The 21,122-nt window shown below is 45.7% G+C and overlaps 1 protein-coding gene across 1 annotated transcript in view; it reads right to left on the bottom strand.

The window, feature by feature from the left end:
* Positions 1–533: 533 nt before the first annotated feature.
* The window catches only part of LOC142466324 (uncharacterized), an 83,747-nt gene continuing 63,158 nt past the window's right edge, over positions 534–21,122 (bottom strand). Inside the window, exons 12-13 of the mRNA XM_075571220.1 lie at positions 6,655–6,659; positions 534–1,403 (exon numbers count right to left, since the gene is read on the bottom strand). Of these exons, the coding sequence (XP_075427335.1) occupies positions 851–1,403; positions 6,655–6,659 (558 nt within the window). The 3' untranslated portion in view covers positions 534–850. The remainder of the gene's footprint in view (positions 1,404–6,654; positions 6,660–21,122) is intronic.

The raw sequence follows: 21,122 nt of genomic DNA, 5'->3' as shown, positions 1-21,122 counted from the left end.
TGGGTGACATCATAGAGCCACCAATCTGATTAGCCAGAGGCTGAGGACCAGATTCACCGCATCTAGCACCAGACACACAAATTTCAAATTTATATATTAAGATGGGATCTAATGTATTTGGACACCTTTAGTGTTGTAGATGCTGATTTGCGGCTTGGGGACAGTATACACAGAAGTAATGTTCTGGATTATGTATCATGTACATTTATTACGTATAAACTCTCTTTAGCTCTTAATTAGGATCTGGGTAAATACTGATGTTACTTTCTTGCTGTTGCTATGGACGGCGGCTGCTGCTGCGTATTCAATCATTTCACAGTGTTTCCTTCTGTGGCAGGGACGCTATTACATAGCATCTCACTTTTAGAGGGCCATCAATGATAGCCCCCGATTACACCCTCTTTGTCGCTCAGCACAGACACATTAAAGGTCTTGACCGGTCACACATAATTTCTTGTATTTTTAAAATAATTTCTAACCAACATTAACCCCGGAAGTACCAGATTGATTACAATACTCAATATCAATCACCATTTTTATTACACTGTACTTTGTTTGACAGTAAAATCAGCACGCTATTACTGCTATATACAATCTAATGGTGACACTGTAAAATCAGCACGCTATTACTGCTATATACAATCTACTGGTGACACTGTAAAATCAGCACGCTATTACTGCTATATACAATCTACTGGTGACACTGTAGCTAGCCTCCATCCAACTTTTTTTTTCTTCAATTTCTGTACCCCCCACTTTCCTTTTTTTATTTACATCGACATTTCATGTGCAAAACTTAATAAATAATAATAACGTGTATTTGATTAAATATGTTACAGCAAGCAAATGGTCAATCAGATAACGAAACATGCTTCTCCTCTGTGTGAAGTCTCTGATGTGTAACAAGATGTGAGCTTTGGGTAAAACATTTCCCACATTCAGAGCAAACAAATGGTTTCTCTCCTGAGTGAATTCTTTGATGTGTAACAAGATTGGATTTCCTGGTAAAACATTTCCCACATTCAGAGCAAACACATGGTTTCTCTCCTGAGTGAATTGTCTGATGTTGAACAAGATGTGAGTTGCAGGTAAAACATTTCCCACATTCAGAGCAAACACACGGTTTCTCTCCTGAGTGAATTGCCTGATGTCGAACAAGATTTGAGTTGCAAGTAAAACATTTCCCACATTCAGAGCAAACAAATGACTTTTCTCCTGTGTGGATCTTCCTGTGCATATTAAGACTATTGTTGCTACTAAAGCCTTTCCCACATTCAGAGCAAACACACGGTTTCTCTCCTGAGTGAATTGCCTGATGTTGAACAAGATTTGAGTTGAAGGTAAAACATTTCCCACATTCAGAGCAAACAAAGGGTTTCTCTCCTGTGTGAATTTTCTGATGTCTAACCAGATATGATTTAGAAGCAAAGCATTTGTGGCATTCAGAGCACTTGTGCCGTCTCACTGTGGTGTGTTTTCGTTGGTGAATTGTATAATCTGTTTCACTTTTAAAGTTATCACAGTCACTGCTCTCATACTTCATTACTGACAAGTTCTTGTGAATTTTCTGTGCATTAGCGTTTCCCTCGTCACACTCAATATGAGTAGCTGCATATTCTGTCCCTGTATGTTTTCTGAGAGTATAAATGTGGGAGGCTGTGAGATTTCCTTCATCACATGAAGTTGATTGCTGAGCCATAATTGTCACAGATTTTCTTTGACTTTTGCTTGATTTATTTTGCCTCAAGCAATTTTCTCCCTGATCCTGAGTAACAACAGTGTTATCTTCATTTACACAATCTGGTGAGCAGAGAGGGGTGTGACATCCTGCAGATGTATTTCTGCTCATGGATCCATCTGTTGGAAATAAATTCACTGTGAGTAAAGATGTTCATTAATAGCTTAAAATAATGTAACATTTCTAGTTGAACATTTCAGTTAGTATGTAAGGATCCGTCGTAGGCTCCGCCCCTGCCAAGGTTCAGTTGCTTGATTGGTTCCAGATTCAATCCTGCCTGCAGGCGCTATCCGGCATCTGATTCGCTGATCTCCTGTTTAGGCTCAGCCCTTCCACCAGGAATACACCTTGTGGCGTTTGCTGGTCGCAAGCACCCTACATAGTCTCATTGTGCCGTGCCGTGCCTTGTTTGCATTGGACTTCACTGCTACCTCCTATCCTCGACCCCGGCTTACTCTTGACCATTCTGCTCTCTCCTACCCATGACCCGGCTAAAGTGACCTGTATCTTTCCAACCCTCGACCTCGGTTTGCCTCCTACGATCCTACATTCTCCTACCCCGACACGGCTATCCACTACTACGAACCTGCACATCGGACTGTGGCAGTGAAAGGGTTAACCAGGCCAATAATAAAGGTATTATGCCCGGCTGGTTAACCCTAAACCTTGTTGGGACTGAAGGGGTTAAAACGTGTGGCCACCATAATGCCATGTTTTCCCCTACACTATCTTTATAGTCCCTGTTTTGCAGCCCCAGCAGCTAGTTAAATGAATGAATGAGGAATGTGCTAACTGTATTTGCAACACAAGGGGGAGCTTCTAGCGCTAAATTGAAGAAGTGTGCCTGCGAGTAAGTAGCTGCATTAAAGATAGGTATCAGTTTCCAGACCACAAACGTTGAAACCGCAAAGTCAATTAAATAAGTGGTCTGCGGTTTAGCTGAAGTACCTTCTTGCTACAATCTTTCCGGCTGTCTCATTATCCACTTGAGGTGAATTGGTGGCGCGTGTCTGCGGTTACCGATCAAAGCCAGCACGGATACATTGTATGCCGGCTTGTAACCCAGACCGATTATAGGTCAAACCGCAACCCGCATCACAGAGCCCCTTCAATTAAGTGGATAACTTGCGCTAGGAAAGAGCTAGCACTCTAATTTTTGGAGTTCAGCCAGTTAACAAAGTACCACGAATATACATATGAGTTTTATAGTTGTTGCATATACAGAACATACATTTATAATTAAACTGTATTCCAATGGTGTTTTAAATGCAAAAGCAAGAACCTCTTTCCTGCCGGTCTGGCAATGAATCCATTAACATGCCCATATGTTATGGATGAATGACCTGAGGGATTTTTCATCTCTGTACTTCAAAGGGCACCATGCTAAGTTGGTGCCCTAGTGTCTAGAGAAGTCCGGAGTTGAAAAGCCTCAGAGGTCCTAGGTGTTAGGGTGGCCGGGATATGGTAAAGTACCAGATACCGGTGTGAAGTACGGGCGCTTCACAATTGGTAGCCAAACCCACGACTTACTGTCGCCAGGTAAGAGCTTCGGCCCGGTATGCTAAGTAGCTCAGGTGTGAGGTTAACGCATGCTCTTAGCAGATCGGGAAGCAACTTCTGCCCGTTCTATGAACTCCTGGCAAGTCTGGGATAGGTGGGAAAAGTTGTTCCCACGAGAGGATTGGGTGTGTGTGTTAGGAATAGGACACTTAACCCTATAAGAATGCCTGCAGCCCCCTCCTAGTCAGATTCATCTAAGCTTTAAATACACAGATTCCCAACAAGCTCTGAGAAACCCCAACCATTACCACATAATATAAATATATATATATATATATATGTGTCAAAAGGAGTGCTAGTGGGCGTGGCTAAATGTATACAACAAAAAACAAACAAAGATGCCCAAAGCTACTTCCAATGTGACAAAAATACACAGTGCAATACCTATATATCTCTTGAAAAAGGGTAATTAAGTTAAACCCTTTGGCCAAAGCGTCTTAAGCCTGCTGCCACTTTCAAGGCGTGACCGTAGTAGGTCCTAACACTCACCTGGGTTAAAATTCTTATTTACCTGTATAATTACAAAAAGAATAATCGCATTGGGTCTGTCGTAACCTGGCAAAATGAACCTAACATGCCAGGTTACGACAGATCCAATGCGATCATTCTTCCTGTAATTATACAGATGTACACTGTACAATTTCACTGTGTATTTTTGTCACATTGGAAGTAGCTTTGGGCATCTTTGTTTGTTTTTTGTTGTATTGATCTAAGCTTTACACAGAAACGTCCAAGCTCTAGCATCAGCGGTTCCGGAGTGTGAGGGGTTAACAACATCGTAACCAAGGATCGTGCCCCTCTTCCAGAATTCGTTTGAGCTAAGGATTTCCGAATGAATCCTGTAAGGACATTACGAAATCTTTCCTTTCGGCGGAGATATAGGGGTGGCAAGTTGCGCCCCTAGCCAAGGATTGTCGCACGGCTCACATCGCGCACCCACTTGCATGCGTGCAGGGCTGTCCAGAGACTTTGTTTCGTTCCGTGGACATTTTATTTAGTTTCCCCATCCCAGTAAGTCTTTATTGACGGTAATTGTGACGTATTGTGTGTTTGTCTTAAAAGGAAATAAATTACAATTTATTTTACCCGCCTTGTCCTGCTCAGTCCAGAATCCCGGTATTAATTTGTTGGTAAGACCTGGTCTACCGTGACACGGACGTGACTTCGCTTCTCTAGGTCGGTGTTTTCTAATTCCCACCTCGACCTTGAGGTCCTGTCTGGTTTGTGGCGAGGATCCGTTACAGTATAAAATACACGTCTCTAATTGCAATCGGTATGTGACTGGCAAAGGTGAAAAGCACCTAAGTGGTTAACTTACCTTTTATATAAGGTACCCATGCCTGGTACAGATGTAGAGGTTATGGCACCCATTAACGCAATGTGTTATTTCACAGTAGTGCTATTGAAAACACGTTATTTAACTCAGTATTTTATCTGTTAACGGTGTAATAACGTCAGCTATAGCTGTATGTGGAATAACGCCAGGAGTACTCAGGAGACATTGAAAGACAGATTAGAGAAACCCAGACAGAGGTAGAGGGATCCTCAAAAATATCCAGTCTTGACATCCCAACTATAAACGCACCAGCTCGTGACAGAGAAGAACCCCTGCTTGTCCTGCTCTGTAGTGGAGGTGGAGGGTTGGTCAGCGCACGGGATTTTGCTCAAACGTAGAGATAAGAGGATAGGAAGATATGGAACACGGTATTAGTGTTTCGAACGGTACAATACAGCCAAAAGAACTTTGGAATTAAAAATGTATGAGAAATATATTTTTAAAATAGCTTAAAACTCTTTGGAATTAAAGAACCTTGGTAATTAAAAGTAAATGTATGAAAAAATATATTCTAAAATAGCTTAAAAATCCTTAAATAAAATCCTTAAATAAAATTTAAATGGAATTGTGTGGTTTTTTTGTGAACAGAAGCAGAATACGTGCTATATGTGGATGACTAACAGGGTGTGTTTATATAGCCTGTTGTTGGTCTGGGGTAAAAAGGGGATAATGGGGCTGGTTAGCAGAGTTTAATGCGCAGTCTTTCCTTCACGGAATGCTGCTAAAAACAATAGCTTTCTCACCCTCCTGGTGGAGGCAGTACGTGAGTTGCTTCTCTCCCGGGGGCCCAAATAGGAAGAAAAGGGCCGAACTCGGTGAGTGAGCAAAATAGAATTTATTAGGTACAGAAAACAAGGAGAGAAGCAACTCACGTACTGCCTCCACCAGGAGGGTGAGAAAGCTATTGTTTTTAGCAGCATTCCGTGAAGGAAAGACTGCGCATTAAACTCTGCTAACCAGCCCCATTATCCCCTTTTTACCCCAGACCAACAACAGGCTATATAAACACACCCTGTTAGTCATCCACATATAGCACGTATTCTGCTTCTGTTCACAAAAAAACCACACAATTCCATTTAAATTTTATTTAAGGATTTTATTTAAGGATTTTTAAGCTATTTTAGAATATATTTTTTCATACATTTACTTTTAATTACCAAGGTTCTTTAATTCCAAAGAGTTTTAAGCTATTTTAAAAATATATTTCTCATACATTTTTAATTCCAAAGTTCTTTTGGCTGTATTGTACCGTTCGAAACACTAATACCGTGTTCCATATCTTCCTATCCTCTTATCTCTACGTTTGAGCAAAATCCCGTGCGCTGACCAACCCTCCACCTCCACTGCAACTACAAGAAGATTCCGGGCTTTATCTTCTCTACTGGTCCAGCTGCAGAAAACAACAAGGGCAAGTATACACTACCCTTTCTTTGGTTACACACTACCACACAGGCAACATCACAAGCCTATACAAATAGGGAGCGCCCCAACCTCTTTTCTTTTTGTCCTGCTCTGTAACTTGTTTCGTGTTCCTGACACAAACCTCCCACGAGTTATTAAAATTGCCAAGAAGAAAGAAAACAAAGTGTAACCTGAGCTCCTGTTTGCTGGATCTCCCCTGGACTGATTCCCTATTACTACTTGACCTCTCTGTAGCATTTGACACCGTGGACCACCCTCTTCTTCACATTCTCCATACTCTTGGAATTCGTAACAAAGCTCTATCCTGGATCTCCTCTTATCTCTCCCATCGTACTTTCAGTGTCTCTTTTGCCAACACCTCCTCCTCCTCTATCGATCTCTCTGTGGGGGTACCCCAGGGCTCTGTCCTGGGACCTCTTTTCTTTTTCTCTGTACACACTTTCTCTAGGTGACCTAATCATATCTCTTGTGTTTAAATATCACCTCTATGCTGATGACACACAAATTTACTTTTCAACCCCTGACCTTACACCTGCTGTACAGACCAAAGTTTCTGAATGTCTCTCTGCGATATCATCCTGGATGGCCCTCCGCCGACTTAAACTTAACATGGCAAAAACAGAGCTCCTCATACTTCCACCCAAACCTGGCCCTATTACCTCCTACCACATTACTGTTGGAAGTACCATCATTCACCCAGTAGCCCAAGCACGCTGCCTGGGGGTCACACTCGACTCCTCTCTCACATCCTCCCATCACATTCAAAACGTATCTAAAACCTGTCACGTTTTACTCCGCAATATTACAAAGATACGCCCTTTCCTCTGCTACTCGACTGCTAAACCGTTGACTCAGGCCCTCATTCTCTCCCGTCTCGATTACTGTAACCTCCTGCTGTCAGGCCTACCTGCCTCTCACGTTTCTCCCCTATCCTTAACGGTGCTGCCAGAATCACTCTACTCTTTCCTAAATCTGTCTCAGCGTCTCCCCTGCTGAAATCACTATCCTGGCTTCCAATCAAATCCTGCATCTGGCACTCAATTCTCCTCCTCACTTTTAAAGCTTTACACTCTTCTGCCCCTTCTTGCATGTCAGCCATAATTTCTCGCTATGCACCATCCCAACTCTTGCGTTCTTCTTAAGGATGTCTTCTCTCTACCCCCTTTGTATCTAAAGCCCTCTCCTGCCTTAAACCTTTCTCACTGACTGCCCCACACCTCTGGAATGCCCTTCCCCTCAATATCCGACTAGCACCATCTCTATCCACCTTTAAAACCCACTTGCTTAAAGAAGCATATGAGTAGCATCGTGGCTAATACTATACACGATACATAAAGCTTGCCCCCCTGCAGACGCACTTACCAGAACGCCCTCCTACTGTCTCTGTACGTTCTCCCTACCAATTAGATTGTAAGCTCTTTGGAGCAGGGACTCCTCTTGTCTTCCCCAATGTTACTTTTATGTCTGAAGCACTTATTCCCATGATTTGTTATTTGTAGTTATTTGTTATTTATATGATTGTCACGTGTATTAGTACTGTGAAGCGCTATGTACATTAATGGCGCTATATAAATAAAGACATACATACAATGAGAGAAAACTCCTCTTACCCAGTGAGCTGAGGTTCTGGTTATTCTCCATCACATCCTTGTAAGACCCCTTGTGTCCTTCTAAATACTCCCATTCCTCCACGGAGAAATATATAGCAACATCATCACACTTTATAGGCACCTGAAACACAGAGAATCCCCCACTCAGTATCCAGGTATAATAACTGGTCCTGTAAGAATCTTTTACTTATGGAAAGCCAGGTGAGCAAGGGAGAGAGGAAAATGCAGATACATAGAACAAAGTTTGTTCAAGACCAGGCTGAATGAAGACATAAAGGCAGTAAAATGTAACACTACCCAACAGCCCTCACCTCTCCAGTCAGCAGGTGAATGATCTTGTTGGTGAGTTCCAGGATATTCTCAGACATCAGCTTCTTGTCATTGCTTCTCTCATGTATCAGGGAGTTAGTTGGATGATCCATGTCGGGTCTCTGGGACCTGCAGAATCCTTCTGGCACACAGGGACTGCTGCTGTCTGTGACATGCTCACCATGCTTCTTCACAACTATATAATCCTACATATAGAGAGACAGTAATAAATATCCCTGTGCAGAGTAAGAGACAATCGTTGATATGTGTCATATTCCTGCAGATGTGTTGCTTATCAGTGAGAGGGACAAATTTCGTGTCACCAGCTCTATACTCACGTAATCTATTCAGTGGCCTCCCCGCCAATTCTGTCTATTGTATCACTGACTTTACTGCACCACAATCACTGACCCCACTGTGCCAATATGAGCACAAAGATCATGGATTGTACAAACATTACACATAATATGTAATAATTACAGGACTTGTGACATTCTGTGGCGATTACAGAATAATGTAACACAGGCACAATACATCCATGTGATAATCTAAATAATGTACATGTTGTCTCTTCTTTCTCTCTCTACACATGGATGTTTGAATGAGTGCACATCCGTTAGGACCTAAGAGGGATATCTCAGTCCCCTGCTACACAATTGGGTCTGCAAGGAGAGATACGAATGCACTTCTCAACCTTGACCAACTTCAACTTCGCTGAATTTGAGCAGACAATATATCCCTATACACTTCAGAATTCATCCGGCTGCTTCTGTCTTCTGTCACATCGTCAGTAAACACTAGTAACACAGTGCCATTGTAAGCCATGCATGCCATCACACTGCCTCCACCGTGTTTTACAGATGATGTGGTATGCTTCGGATCATGAGCCGTTCCAAGCCTTCTCCATGCTTTTTTCTTCCCATCATTCTGGTACAGGTTGATCTTAGTTTCATCTGTCCAAAGAATGCTGTTCCAGAACTGGGCTAGCTTTTTTAGATATTGTTTGGCAAAGTCTAATCTGGCCTTTCTATTCTTGAGGCTTATGAATGGTTGCCACCTTGTGGTGAACCCTCTGTACTTGCTCTCGTGAAGTCTTCTCTTTATGGTAGACTTGGATAATGATATGCCTACCTCCTGGAGAGTGTTCTTCACTTGGCTGGATGCTGTGAAGGGGTTTTTCATTACCATGGAAAGAATCCTACGATCATCCACCATTGTTGTCTTCCATGGATGTCCAGGCTTTTTTGTGTTGCAGAGCTCACCAGTGCGTTCTTTTTTTCTCAGAATGTACCAAACTGTTGATTTGGCCACTCCTAATGTTACTGCTATCTCTCTGATGGATTTTCTTTTTCTTTGCAGCCTAAGGATGTCCTGTATCACTTGCATTGAGAGCGCCTTTGACGGCATGTTGTGGGTTCACAGCAACAGCTTCCAAATGCGAATGCCACACCTGAAATCAACTCCAGACCTTTTACCTGCTTTATTGATGATATAACAAAGGAATAGCCCACACCTGTTCATGAAAAAGCTTTTGAGTCAGTTGTCCAATTACTTTTGGTCCCTTGAAAAAGAGGGGGCTACATATTAGAGATGTAATTCTTAAACCCTTCCTCCAATTTGAATGTGAATACCCTCAAATTAAAGCTGATAGACTGCACTTTAAGCCCATATTCATTATTTAACTTTAACGTGAATTTATTTTGGTACACAGCCAAAATAACAAAACTTGTATCAGTGTCCAATTATTTCCAGATCTAACTGTATGTGGGTACCTCTGCTATACTGGGGCATCCCTGCTATACTAAGGACTCCGTGTATACCTGCAGATATATTTTAACCTCTTCATACCCATTTACCTTGTCTGGAAGATGCTGCAGCAGGGATCCTGGCGGTGAGTCATAAGAACGTTTCCAGGGTCCGAGGTTGGCGGAGTAATGGGCTTAGCTGTATCTGAAGATATCACTCCATCTCCGGATACAACATTTGGGGTATCCTATAACTCTGGAACCCCGCTACATAGACACATTCTGCAAAGACTTTCTCTGCCAAACCCACTCCGAAACTTGCACCCTAGAAATCTCCCGATCCCAGCATCCCAGTAAAGGCAAAAATCACATCATTTTTTAATGTCGCTAAATTAGTATACATTGGCAGTAATACATTTTTGACTTCTGGGTCCCAGAGCTGACACTCTAAGACCCTAACAAACGGGTCAGGGTTAACCAAGTGGGATTGACCTTTATTATAAACCTGATTAACCCCTTCACCGTCACTGGCAGGGAGGACTTTTAGCAGTATGTTACAATAATCCAGATGGGAGAGGATAAGGCCATGTATTTGAGTTTAGCAGTAGAAGATTGACAGAAGAAAGTACAGATCTTGGCAATATTACAGAGGAAGAAGCAACAAATTTTAGTCATGCCATGAATGGAGAAGGAAAGGGAGGTGTCAAATGTCTCTCCAATGCAACGCACTGTGGCGACAGGATAGATGGTAGTACCATTTATGGTGATGGAAAAAGGGGATATTGAGTTCAGGTTGTGGAGAAAATACGAGGTTCTCAGTTTTAAACATTACATTTTAGGTGGTGGAGCAACATCCACGAGAAGATAGCATGTAGGAGGCAATCTGAGACTTGGAACTGGATTGAAGGTGTGAGGGAAGGGGTGGTTAGATATATCTGCATAGAGATGATACCCAAGGTCAAAAGAATTGATGAGGTCACCAAGAAATAATGTGTAGAGAGAAAAGCAGAGGTCCCAGGACAGAGCCCTGAGATAAAACCAAAAGACAGATTAACAGATGAAGACATGTTACCAACAGAGACAGGTCCTATTTGTAGTGAAAGAGATGAGTGGTGTCATTTTGACAGTCACCAACAGCTCTCACCTCTCCGGTCAGCAGGTAGATAATCTCCAGGGTGTGATCCAAGATCATCTCAGTCATCATCTTTTTGTCCTTGTTCATGATCAGTGAGTTAGTCAGATGCTCCAAGAATGGGCTCTGGTCCGTGTGGAAGTGTCTCACCCCGTGGTGACCTCTGCAGTTACTGGAATATATTGTACTTGTATTTCACAGCAATATCATCCTACACATGGGGAGAGAGAGAGGGATGTATATATCACCCTGCAGTGACAGAAATGCATACAATGGAAAAAGTGTCCCTCCTGTCTGTCACCCTGCAGTGGGAAGGACAGATGTGAGGGTCTGTGGGACCTGTCTGTGTCACCCTGCAGTGGGAGGGACAGGTGTGAAGGACTGTGGGACCTGTCTGTGTCACCCTGTAGTGGGAGGGACAGGTGTGAGGGGCTGTGGGATCTGTCTGTGTCACCCTGCAGTGGAAGAGACAGATGTGAGGGACTGTGTGTCCTGTCACCCTGCAGTGGGAGGGACAGATGTGAGGGACTGTGGGTCCTGTCTGTGTCACCCTGCAGTGGGAGGGACAGATGTGAGGGACTATGAAGACTGTCACGTGAGACCAGGACAATTATACCAGGATAGCAAGGACCAGACAGAACAACGTTTATTTAGACTGGAGTCCACAGGCAAAAAACAATATAAGATTTAAAGCATAAATTCCCCAAAACCTGGGTTACAGGGGAGGGGGGAGTAAATCTTTGCTTGCTATGTGCTGAGCCCCGCTTCAATAGTCTTACCCAGGTCAGCTTCCACTCTCCGCGGGTCTTTGGACCCCCAAAACAGTAAGGATGCTATTTGGAGAATAAAATTTTAATCTCGTCTATTTGACCGAGCCTCGTTCTGGGTGAATGCAGAAAAAACACTGACTAGCAATAGAATCTCTGGTACTGACATCGGCAGCGCTTTGCATAGATTCCCCATCTCCGTAGGAACGCGTGCAAGATGTGCTGGCCAATCACTGAGCGAGGGCTGTGGGCGGTGATCATGCTTCTAGGACAGCCCACAGGGGTGGTGTTACAGGGACTTATCCCCGTTTGGATAAAGCTGTTTCAGAGATCTGAATCCAGCATGGAGCTGGTTAATTGCAGCCACTCAATTAGCCAGTCTCCACCTGGACTAATCAGAGCTCTGTGAAAAAGCCTCATGTGAGACACGGGGCATTTTCCTCAGCACACAATGGACATGAGGAAAGGGTCTTGAATACCCAGGAGGACTGTGTATTGACGGTAAGACAGAAGGGGACCAGACCTCTTTTCCTGGACACAGAGGACCCAGGAACCTGCCAGAAGCTGGACCCTCATGCACTCCTGGACACCACTGACCTGAAGGGCCACCTGCTTAAAGGAACCGCTGAGACTTTGGGGTGGTAGGCTGGAAAGGGGCTGATCCTCCCAGTCTTGTAAGAGAGGGACTGGGTAAGTAAGTTAGCCCTTACAAAGTGTTTTTTTTTTTTTATATTTTTGTTTGCTGCACTGTTTAAAAGGGACAGACTCAATAAAGCCATATGTTCATTTCACCCTAAACGGTCTCCATTTGCATACCTCTGCACACAGCTCTACAGGTGGGTTTATGTGGAGTGGGAAAATCAAACCTAGCAATAGGAATCATGCTGACGTGGCTAATACCCTGTAACAGTTCACAGGGCTGGCCCGAGACTTCCCACACAGATAGGTGCCTCTGAGCCTGGGATGAAAAAAAGCTCTGCGTGTATATATATATATATATTCAAAAAATAAATAGATGATACCGTTCTGTGGCTAACGAAATGCTTTTATTTGTGCGAGCTTTCGAGATACACTGATCTCTTCTTCCGGCGATGTTACAATGAATGATATATATATCTCTATCGGGTCTTGAATACACAGGACATTGATTGACGCAAGACACAGGGGGACCAGACCTCTTTTCCTGGACACAGAGGACCCAGGAACCTGCCAGAGGCTGGACCCTCATGCACACCTGGACACCACTGACCTGAAGGGCCACCTGCTTTAAGGTACCGCTGAGACTGGTAGGCTGGAAAGGGGCTGATCCTCCCAGTCTTGTAAGAGAGGGAATGGGGAAGTAACTTAGCCCTTACAAAGTGATACTAATAAACTAATACATACTAAGCGCTCAACCTATTTCAATTGTGGTGATTAATCAAACTAATTGACCAATAAACAAACCGTAGTGATAATAGAGTGATATTAAATAAATATACAATCAACAATGTATAAATATAAACCCCCACGTGTAATGTGATAAATAATAGGGGCTGGCTGCCTTAGGACAAGGAAACAACAAGTCTATCCATGGAGGCTTGTATCAAAACATGAAATGTATTAGGACACTCCTTGGCGCACTACCAGGTATAAGGAATCCTAGGTAAATGGAACAATACAATCCTGAATCCCAGAGGTGGAAACAGTCCGTTTGCCGCACAGATGGACTTTCTGGGGTGTCTTGGAGGTAGATCAAATTCTAAAACCAAACAGACAGAAAAGACCATTGCGCAGTAATCTCTTGAAAAAGAGATCTCATACACTTAGCAGCTAACTACTTACATATATGCAAGTAGTACAGGACCTCGAGAGGTATCTTTGTCTTGAGCTTCAGTGTATGGGACTGGATAGCAATTGGTCTCAGATTCTTCTGTACTTCTGCCTTCGCCACAGCTTTACAAGTTCTCAGTCACGGTGCCCATAAAATGCAATAATAAAACACATAGTGCGGTACCGTAACAAAATTTATTAAAAAGAACTAAGATCACAAAAGAATGCCCTCACAGGCTAAGGGATCTTTTAGCCGGATTACAGACGTGCCGTCCGCAGGCGTGACTGTCGGGTGCAGGTGATGAGGCTGGATCCTACGTCTATCTCCTCCACGCGGCCGCGACTCGGAGCCCAGGTCCACCTCTGCTGACGTCACTACTGCGCCACCGCTCGCCTCCTCAGCCCGCTGCTCCAACCTAGTGACGTCAGTAGATACCGTGTTGATTCCACGAAGTCAGGAGACAGCGCACAATTCTCAAGCAAATAAAGTGTATATTGATAATAGGGCACAAATTACCAACGTTTCGGTCCCCCAAAACGGGACCTTCCTCAGGGTTGTGCAGTGGGGAAAGAATAAAACATACAATTATATACCCCTAAAAACCAGTGTGAACAATCAAACAATTAGTCAAATTAGCCCCAAAGTAATTAAAGCAGGTAAATGCCCGCCAACCCTGTGTCTCAGACGACCTCTATGGTGCAATGCTGCTGCCGCCATTGTTGAGAGTTCAGTCAGATATAATGAATTAGTCTGTTACACCTGCGTGTAGTTATTAATCCCTTCGCGTGGCCGCTGTCGTTGCTTGGCAACCTGTGTAAGCGTCCTGCTGTCGGATCCTGATAACCTCATGTTGCGGCCGCCATTTTGAAATGTAGTTTGCACATGCGCAGTAGTTGCTTGGCACCCGGCATTAGGATCTGAAATGTAGTTTGCACATGCGCAGTAGCTGCTTGGCAACCTGTCAGCGTCCTGCTGTAGGAGCTGAAATGTAGTTTGCACATGCGCAGTGGCTGATAGGTTCTCCTAAAGCTTCCGTGGTTGCTAAGCAACCCGTTTTTCAGTCAGACCGCGTCTGAGTGACGTGTGGCTGGCGGCTCCATATTAATCACACCAGGGACCAAAATTAAGTATGGGTCAGAAGAAAATAAGGTGTCAAACCCAGTTCTAACAACATTAGTGAGGGGACAATACACAGGTGTAGGTGGTGTTTGCTGCATGATACAGTCACCGTGCACACTGTGCATAGTGTGCCCCCATGCACTGCCCAGCAATGAGTCTCTGCTGGGAGGGATAATGAAGCTAAGTGGAGGCTGAACAAACACAACAGGCTAATAATGCCCCTCAATATAGGAACTATATCCATTATAGTCACGCATTATCACAGCACCCTGCAATGAAACAATTCCTGAGTGTGTGAAGTTATGTACTGTGTATACTGTAAGATGAACACAAATATTGTAAGAGAGGGACACAGATAGTCTTATCATCTGCTGTCTGCTACAATTAACCTGAATGATGCTCCTGTTGACGGGCTGGTACTCTACTGGATCCTTAGTTTGTATGTACTGACTCAATATCATTGTTGGTCTGGGAGATCTTGTGGTAGATATTCCGTGGTCACTGGTTGGTGTTATATCGGTATATATATATATATATATATATATATATATATATATACAGTGTTCGACAAACCTATACATTTGCTCGCCCCGGGCGAGTGGATTTAACCCCTGGGCGAGTAAATATTGGCCCAAGCAGCACACGTTTGGTACTAGGTGGCGAGTAGATTTTTTTGTGTGGCGAGTAGATTTTTTGGTGATTTGTCAACCACTGTATATATATATATATATATATATATATATATATATATATATATATATATATATATATAACAAGAAAACAATATGAAGTAGCGCCGCTAAATAACCAGTTAATGATAAATATTAATTATAAATTATTAGTAGGAGAGACAATAGCTGATTGGATAGGCTTGAAGGGGCAGCTAGATAGGGCTAATACACTATGATAAAACTTTTAAAAATATACAAGTAGCAATGCAATCTCCTGACAAAAAACCCTAAAGGAAAAAATATAAAAAATATAAAAAATGTATTAATTAATAAAAAATAGAAAAAATTGTCAAAAGATAAAAATATATAATAAAAAACCTTCAATACATAAAGTCCTGTTCCAGTGGAAATGTCCTTGGTTTCTTGCAGCCCGTTTCAAAGGGATCACCAGTCCCAAGTGATATCTGGAAAAAAGAACAAAAAAGAAACAGGCGCACACCTAGTGCATTACCACAATAAAAATGTATTGGATGAACATAAAATCTAACAAATGGCCACTCACAAGGATACAGCAAATAAAAGCATGTATGAGATAGGCTCTCATGTGCCTTGCAGCTCAATCACCAGCGTCCGTCCGCAATCAGTGGCGTCGTCACGTGGATCAGCCTCGCGAACCGGAACCGGAAGAGAGGTCTTTCACCTTCTAATTATACATATATGTGTAATTGATTCAATTGATTGCTTTAATTCATTTATCCTTTATTGGCTACTTGCTGTTCACCTCCCTATAAATACTAAGGACATATGCTTGAAGGGTATCCCCTGAAGAAGTCGCCATTTGATGACGAAACGCGTAGGGCGTGGCTAGAGTCCGGCCGCCATTTGCCCACAAACACTGATGCAGGTTGACTGAGAACTTTTGGCTCCCGTGTGCTGCTCTCCCGGCTTGCTACCTTATACAATTATACATCTGGGGTGCCTGTTTCCTGGAGGGACCGATGTGGTGGAGCACTGAAGGTGAAAGACCTCTCTTCCGGTTCCGGTTCGCGAGGCTGATCCACGTGACGACGCCACTGATTGCGGACGGACGCTGGTGATTGAGCTGCAAGGCACATGAGAGCCTATCTCATACATGCTTTTATTTGCTGTATCTTTGTGAGTGGCCATTTGTTAGATTTTATGTTCATCCAATACATTTTTATTGTGGTAATGCACTAGGTGTGCGCCTGTTTCTTTTTTGTTCTTTTTTCCATATATATATATATATATATATATTGCAGAATAAATTATTTCTTCAGTATTCTATGATACCTTTTTTATTTGGACTAACAATTTATGTCATAGGACAAGCTTTCGAGAGTCCTATGACATAAATTGTTAGCCCAAATAAAAAAAGGTATCACCTAATAATGAAGAACATCATTTATTCTGCACTATCGCAACTGGACTAATACGCTATATATACTTACTATATATACTTACTATATGTAAGGATGTGTACATAAATGTGTGGGTTCCGCGCTGTTAATAATGCAGGAAGCGCCATACTGTTCTTTTGCCAGTAAGGTCACTGTGTGAATAGCAAGGCTGCGCATGCGCGAGGAAAGCGCGCGAACGGCAACCAATCCAGCGGGACTTTGGGGGTTGAACTCTGAACTGTGAACTGTGGAGGAGTCAGCTGAGGCTGGGGACCAATAGGGTGTGAGACTCTGGATAGGGAAGAGACAGGAAGCGTGTGGGCGGACACACGAGTGAGAGAGAGAGGAGGAAGGTGGCGGAACCTCGTGTGTGCGAGCGGAGGGTCAGTGACCCTTCCGCTTAGGACAGATACGTTCCCCAGCCCCCAGGAGTATAACCCCTGTCACCGTAGGGTGCCGCTTTTGTAGGGACGGCCGTAGCATTTAGGGAAGCATCCCATTAGTGCTGGTTCATTTGCAAGAGTTGCGGACGCCATCTTGGTCTGGAGAACAGACCGCACAGCAGAGCAGAGTGTCGTCGCAAGGCTGGAGCAACACTACGGACCCTTTGTGAAGTGGTGTGGTCACCGCAGTGACCGGGAGGTATTGTTAGTCATCAAGTGCACCTACACCGGTCACCAGGCGCTGATCCCGCCTCCCACTAACTAATTGGGGGCACTAGTGTGCCAGTAAACTATTCAATACAACTACTAGTTGCAGGACGTACTCCTTGGGAGAGTGGCAGAGCCACCTGTGTACAGGACATTAACCCTATAAAGGTGTGGCCGAGCCACAGTGTGTAATGTTTGATTATAAAGTGTAAGGGTTCTATGCATGTTATGTGTACGCTGCATTATCGTATTAGTTAGTATCATAGTAAAAGGTTGCTTGTTGCACAATACAGTGTTATGTTTCTTACTCAGGGTAGATTCTCTACAATGGGGATCCTGGGTAAGTGGAGGCGCTGCACCATGATAAGAGAGGGTAAGACCCCAGGCTCCCCAACAGCGGAGGCTTAGAGCTCCTGGAGCCACAGGTAAAACACAGCATTAGTAGTTCCTTTGTGCAGGGGTTCACAAAAAGGGCTACATTTGGAGGCGCTGCTGAGATCTTAGACCTGGGGTGCCCCACATTTTTTTTCTCTATTTTGTGCAACCAACCCACATCATGTCGGTGCCCTCGGCGCTCGAGGTGCGCAAGTGGGCCCAGCGGCGCGGGATTCCCTTGAATCGTGTTTTCGCGCTGGGCCATGTTCCCGCCACGATCTTGTTAGGTACTGTGACCGAGCAGGTCCGAAAGCTTCCACTCCTGGACAATGCCCAAGTGCAAGACCATTTCTACGACCGCGACCAGGCCTGGCGCCGGGTCTTGTATGCCACTGAACAAGACATATGCCCCGAGGCCTTGCCCCGTATACTGCTGCTGCCCGAGGCCCCGGGGGTACGCTGCCCCATAGTCTAAGTGGACACCCCTGCACCATTAGCCACTTCCACCCCACAGAGAGAGTATACACCCACAGTAGGTGCCGCGGCTGGGGGCCCAGACCACTCCCCTGACCGTGGCCTGCAACCTCGCTGGCCGGCAGCCCTGGGCCTAGGCTCCTCGTCCACCCCGCCCGGCCTGCGGTCTGGCCTCAACCGACTTAGCCTATCAAGACTGGACACCTACCCCGCAGTCGGGGATAGCTTACCGGGAGACACCTCTATTCCCGCAATAGCAGCCGCTCTCCACAACACCACCCAGTCGCTTCAATATAGGAAGTTAAAGGCCTTCTCCGGTGAGAAACCCACGCCCCAAGGGGAAGTAGGGATAGAGGACTGGTTGGATCATACAGAACAGGTGCTGCCTGAATGGACCTGCACGGACGCGATCCGAAGACAGCGCATCGTTGAGTGCTTACGACCCCCTGCGTCCCACATGGTGCACTACTACCGGGATGACAACCCGGAGGCTGATGCAGCAGATCTCATCTACTGCCTGACGAAGGCGTATGGGGCTCCGGTGGATACTTATGCGTTGATGGCCAAATTCCATGCGTTAGCCCAGAAGGAAGGGGAGATGGTATCCGACTTCCTCAGGCGACTACACCTGGACTTATGGAACCTAGTGCGGAAGGGTGTGTTGCCAAGAATGGAAGCCAATGGACTGCGCACCACCCAGCTGTTGAGGGGGCTCCTACCCCTGCACCCCGTGTCGGTGCGGGTCAGTAGCTGCCTAACGCCCGGGCAAGCCTTATCGTTTCACGACCTAATGGACCGGGTCCAAGCGCACGAGACGGTGTTGTTAGGACGTGACCTAGCCCCTGGGAAAAAGCCCCAGCCCGGGAGTAAGGAAGTCAAGAAAGTGGAACCCAAGGCCGACGTGCCCGAACCTGGGGATCCCGACCCCGAGGATGCCAGCGCACCAGTGACGCCCAGATCTCGTCCCCCGACCGGGCGAAGTTCACCAACGGGAGAAGCGAGAATTACCTCAGCCAAACGCAGTGCTACGCGTGTGGAAAGATGGGACATCTGCGTGCCCGTTGCCCCACCTTGCGGAAAACGGCGTCCCGGCCAGCGCAGTCGATGCCGTGCAAAACCCTGGAGGATGGAGAGGCGTCGCCGCCCTCCCCAAGCAACCGAATCGGCCCCGCCGCCATTATTCGGGTAGTTATCGAGGGCATCTACGCCGCCGCCTTGCTGGACACGGGATCCCAGGTGACCATCGTATACCGGCCCTTCTACGACCAACACCTACATCGATTACCGTTGCTCTCTGCGGATGCCTTGCGACTAAGGGGATTGAGTCATGAGGATTACCCCATAGACGGAGTAGTAAAGGTGCAGTTAGATATTCCCCAACTGAACACTGGTAAACATCATCCCATGGAAGTGGAGGCCTTAGTGTGCCCCGAACCTCAGGATCACCCCAGCGCTCCAATCATCTTGGGGACTAACGCTGACATTGTGCGCGCGGTGTTCCACATGTATTTGCAAGAAGCGGGAGAAGCCCCGCTGCTGGCCCTAGCAGCCTGCCCCGCCCTCCAAGAGGTCTGCGGTAAGATTGCGACCGAAGAGGAGCATGGCGTACTCTACAGTCAAGAATGGGGACTGACTCAAATTCCCCCGGGGGAAGGACGAATGATGGTCGCTGCTTGCCACTACCCCCGACGACGGCCGGAGGATCAGCTCTTCGCCTTGGAAAGCGTGGCCCAAGACGAACAACGGTTGGGCTACGAAGTACTGGCCTCCGTAAAGAAATGGCCCGGGAAGATTCCGGATCGCACCTGGGTGTACGTGCGGAATATCTCCCCTTATCCCATGAATATTGATCGGCGTCAGCTGCTGGGGAGAATATACCCCGTGACTCCCGAAGAGAAGGCCTCGACGAAACGACCCAATTACTCTCCTCCTACCTCTGATTCGTTGTTGGAATTCGACTTCGGAGACTCTCCGCTCCCGGGTGAATGGAGGAAGAGACTGCAAGTCGAGCTACAAGACCGAAGGAGCGTGTTCTCCACTAGTGATATGGATGTGGGGTGCAGTCGCAGTGCCCACCATACCATCCGAATGAGCGACGCTACCCCCTTCCGGGAGCGCTCCCGCCGGCTCGCACCCCGGGACGTCGAAGAGGTGAGGAGATTACTCGCCGAGATGGAGGGGGCTGGCATCGTGCAAGGATCTCGTAGCCCTTACGCCTCACCCATCGTGGTAGTCCGCAAAAAGAACGGGACGGTCCGTCTCTGCGTGGATTACAGAACCCTGAATACCCGCACCATCCCCGATCAGTACACACTGCCCCGAATCGAGGATCTCTTGAACGCTCTGACGGGAAGTAAATGGTTCAGTGTGCTCGATCTTAGGTCCGGATACTACCAAGTTCCCATGGGCCAGGAGGACCAAGAAAAGACTGCCTTCATCTGCCCATTAGGATTTTATCAATTTGCCCGCATGCCGCAAGGGATCTGCGGGGCCCCGGCCACATTCCAGAGATTGATGGAAAAGACTCTCGGAGACCTGAACCCGCAAGAATGCTTAGTGTACCTGGATGACATTATAGTGTTCGGGCGAACTCTAGAGGAACACTCCGAGAGGCTGATGAAGGTACTGGATAGACTTCAGGAGGAGGGTCTCAAACTGTCTCTGGACAAATGCAAGTTCTGTCGGTCTTCAGTGACGTATGTGGGCCACATCGTGTCGGCTGAAGGAGTGTCCACCGATCCAGGGAAGATAGAGGCTGTGGTGAATTGGCCTAGACCCCATAATGTCCAAGAGTTGCGGTCATTCTTGGGATTTTGTGGCTATTACCGGCGGTTCGTGGAAGGCTATTCCAGCAAAGCCAAGCTGTTGAACAATCTTTTAAAGATCTATCCGGGAGAGACAGAACAAAAAGGGGTCACGGCGCAAACCCCCTTTGGGGAGAAATGGACCCCAGAATGTGAACAGGCATTCCTGAACTTAAAAACCA

The sequence above is a fragment of the Ascaphus truei genome, chromosome 1 (genome assembly GCF_040206685.1).
Source record: "Ascaphus truei isolate aAscTru1 chromosome 1, aAscTru1.hap1, whole genome shotgun sequence".
Taxonomy (NCBI): domain Eukaryota; kingdom Metazoa; phylum Chordata; class Amphibia; order Anura; family Ascaphidae; genus Ascaphus; species Ascaphus truei.
Note: the sequence above shows the minus strand (reverse complement) of the source record. Positions and strands in the feature narration are given on the sequence as shown.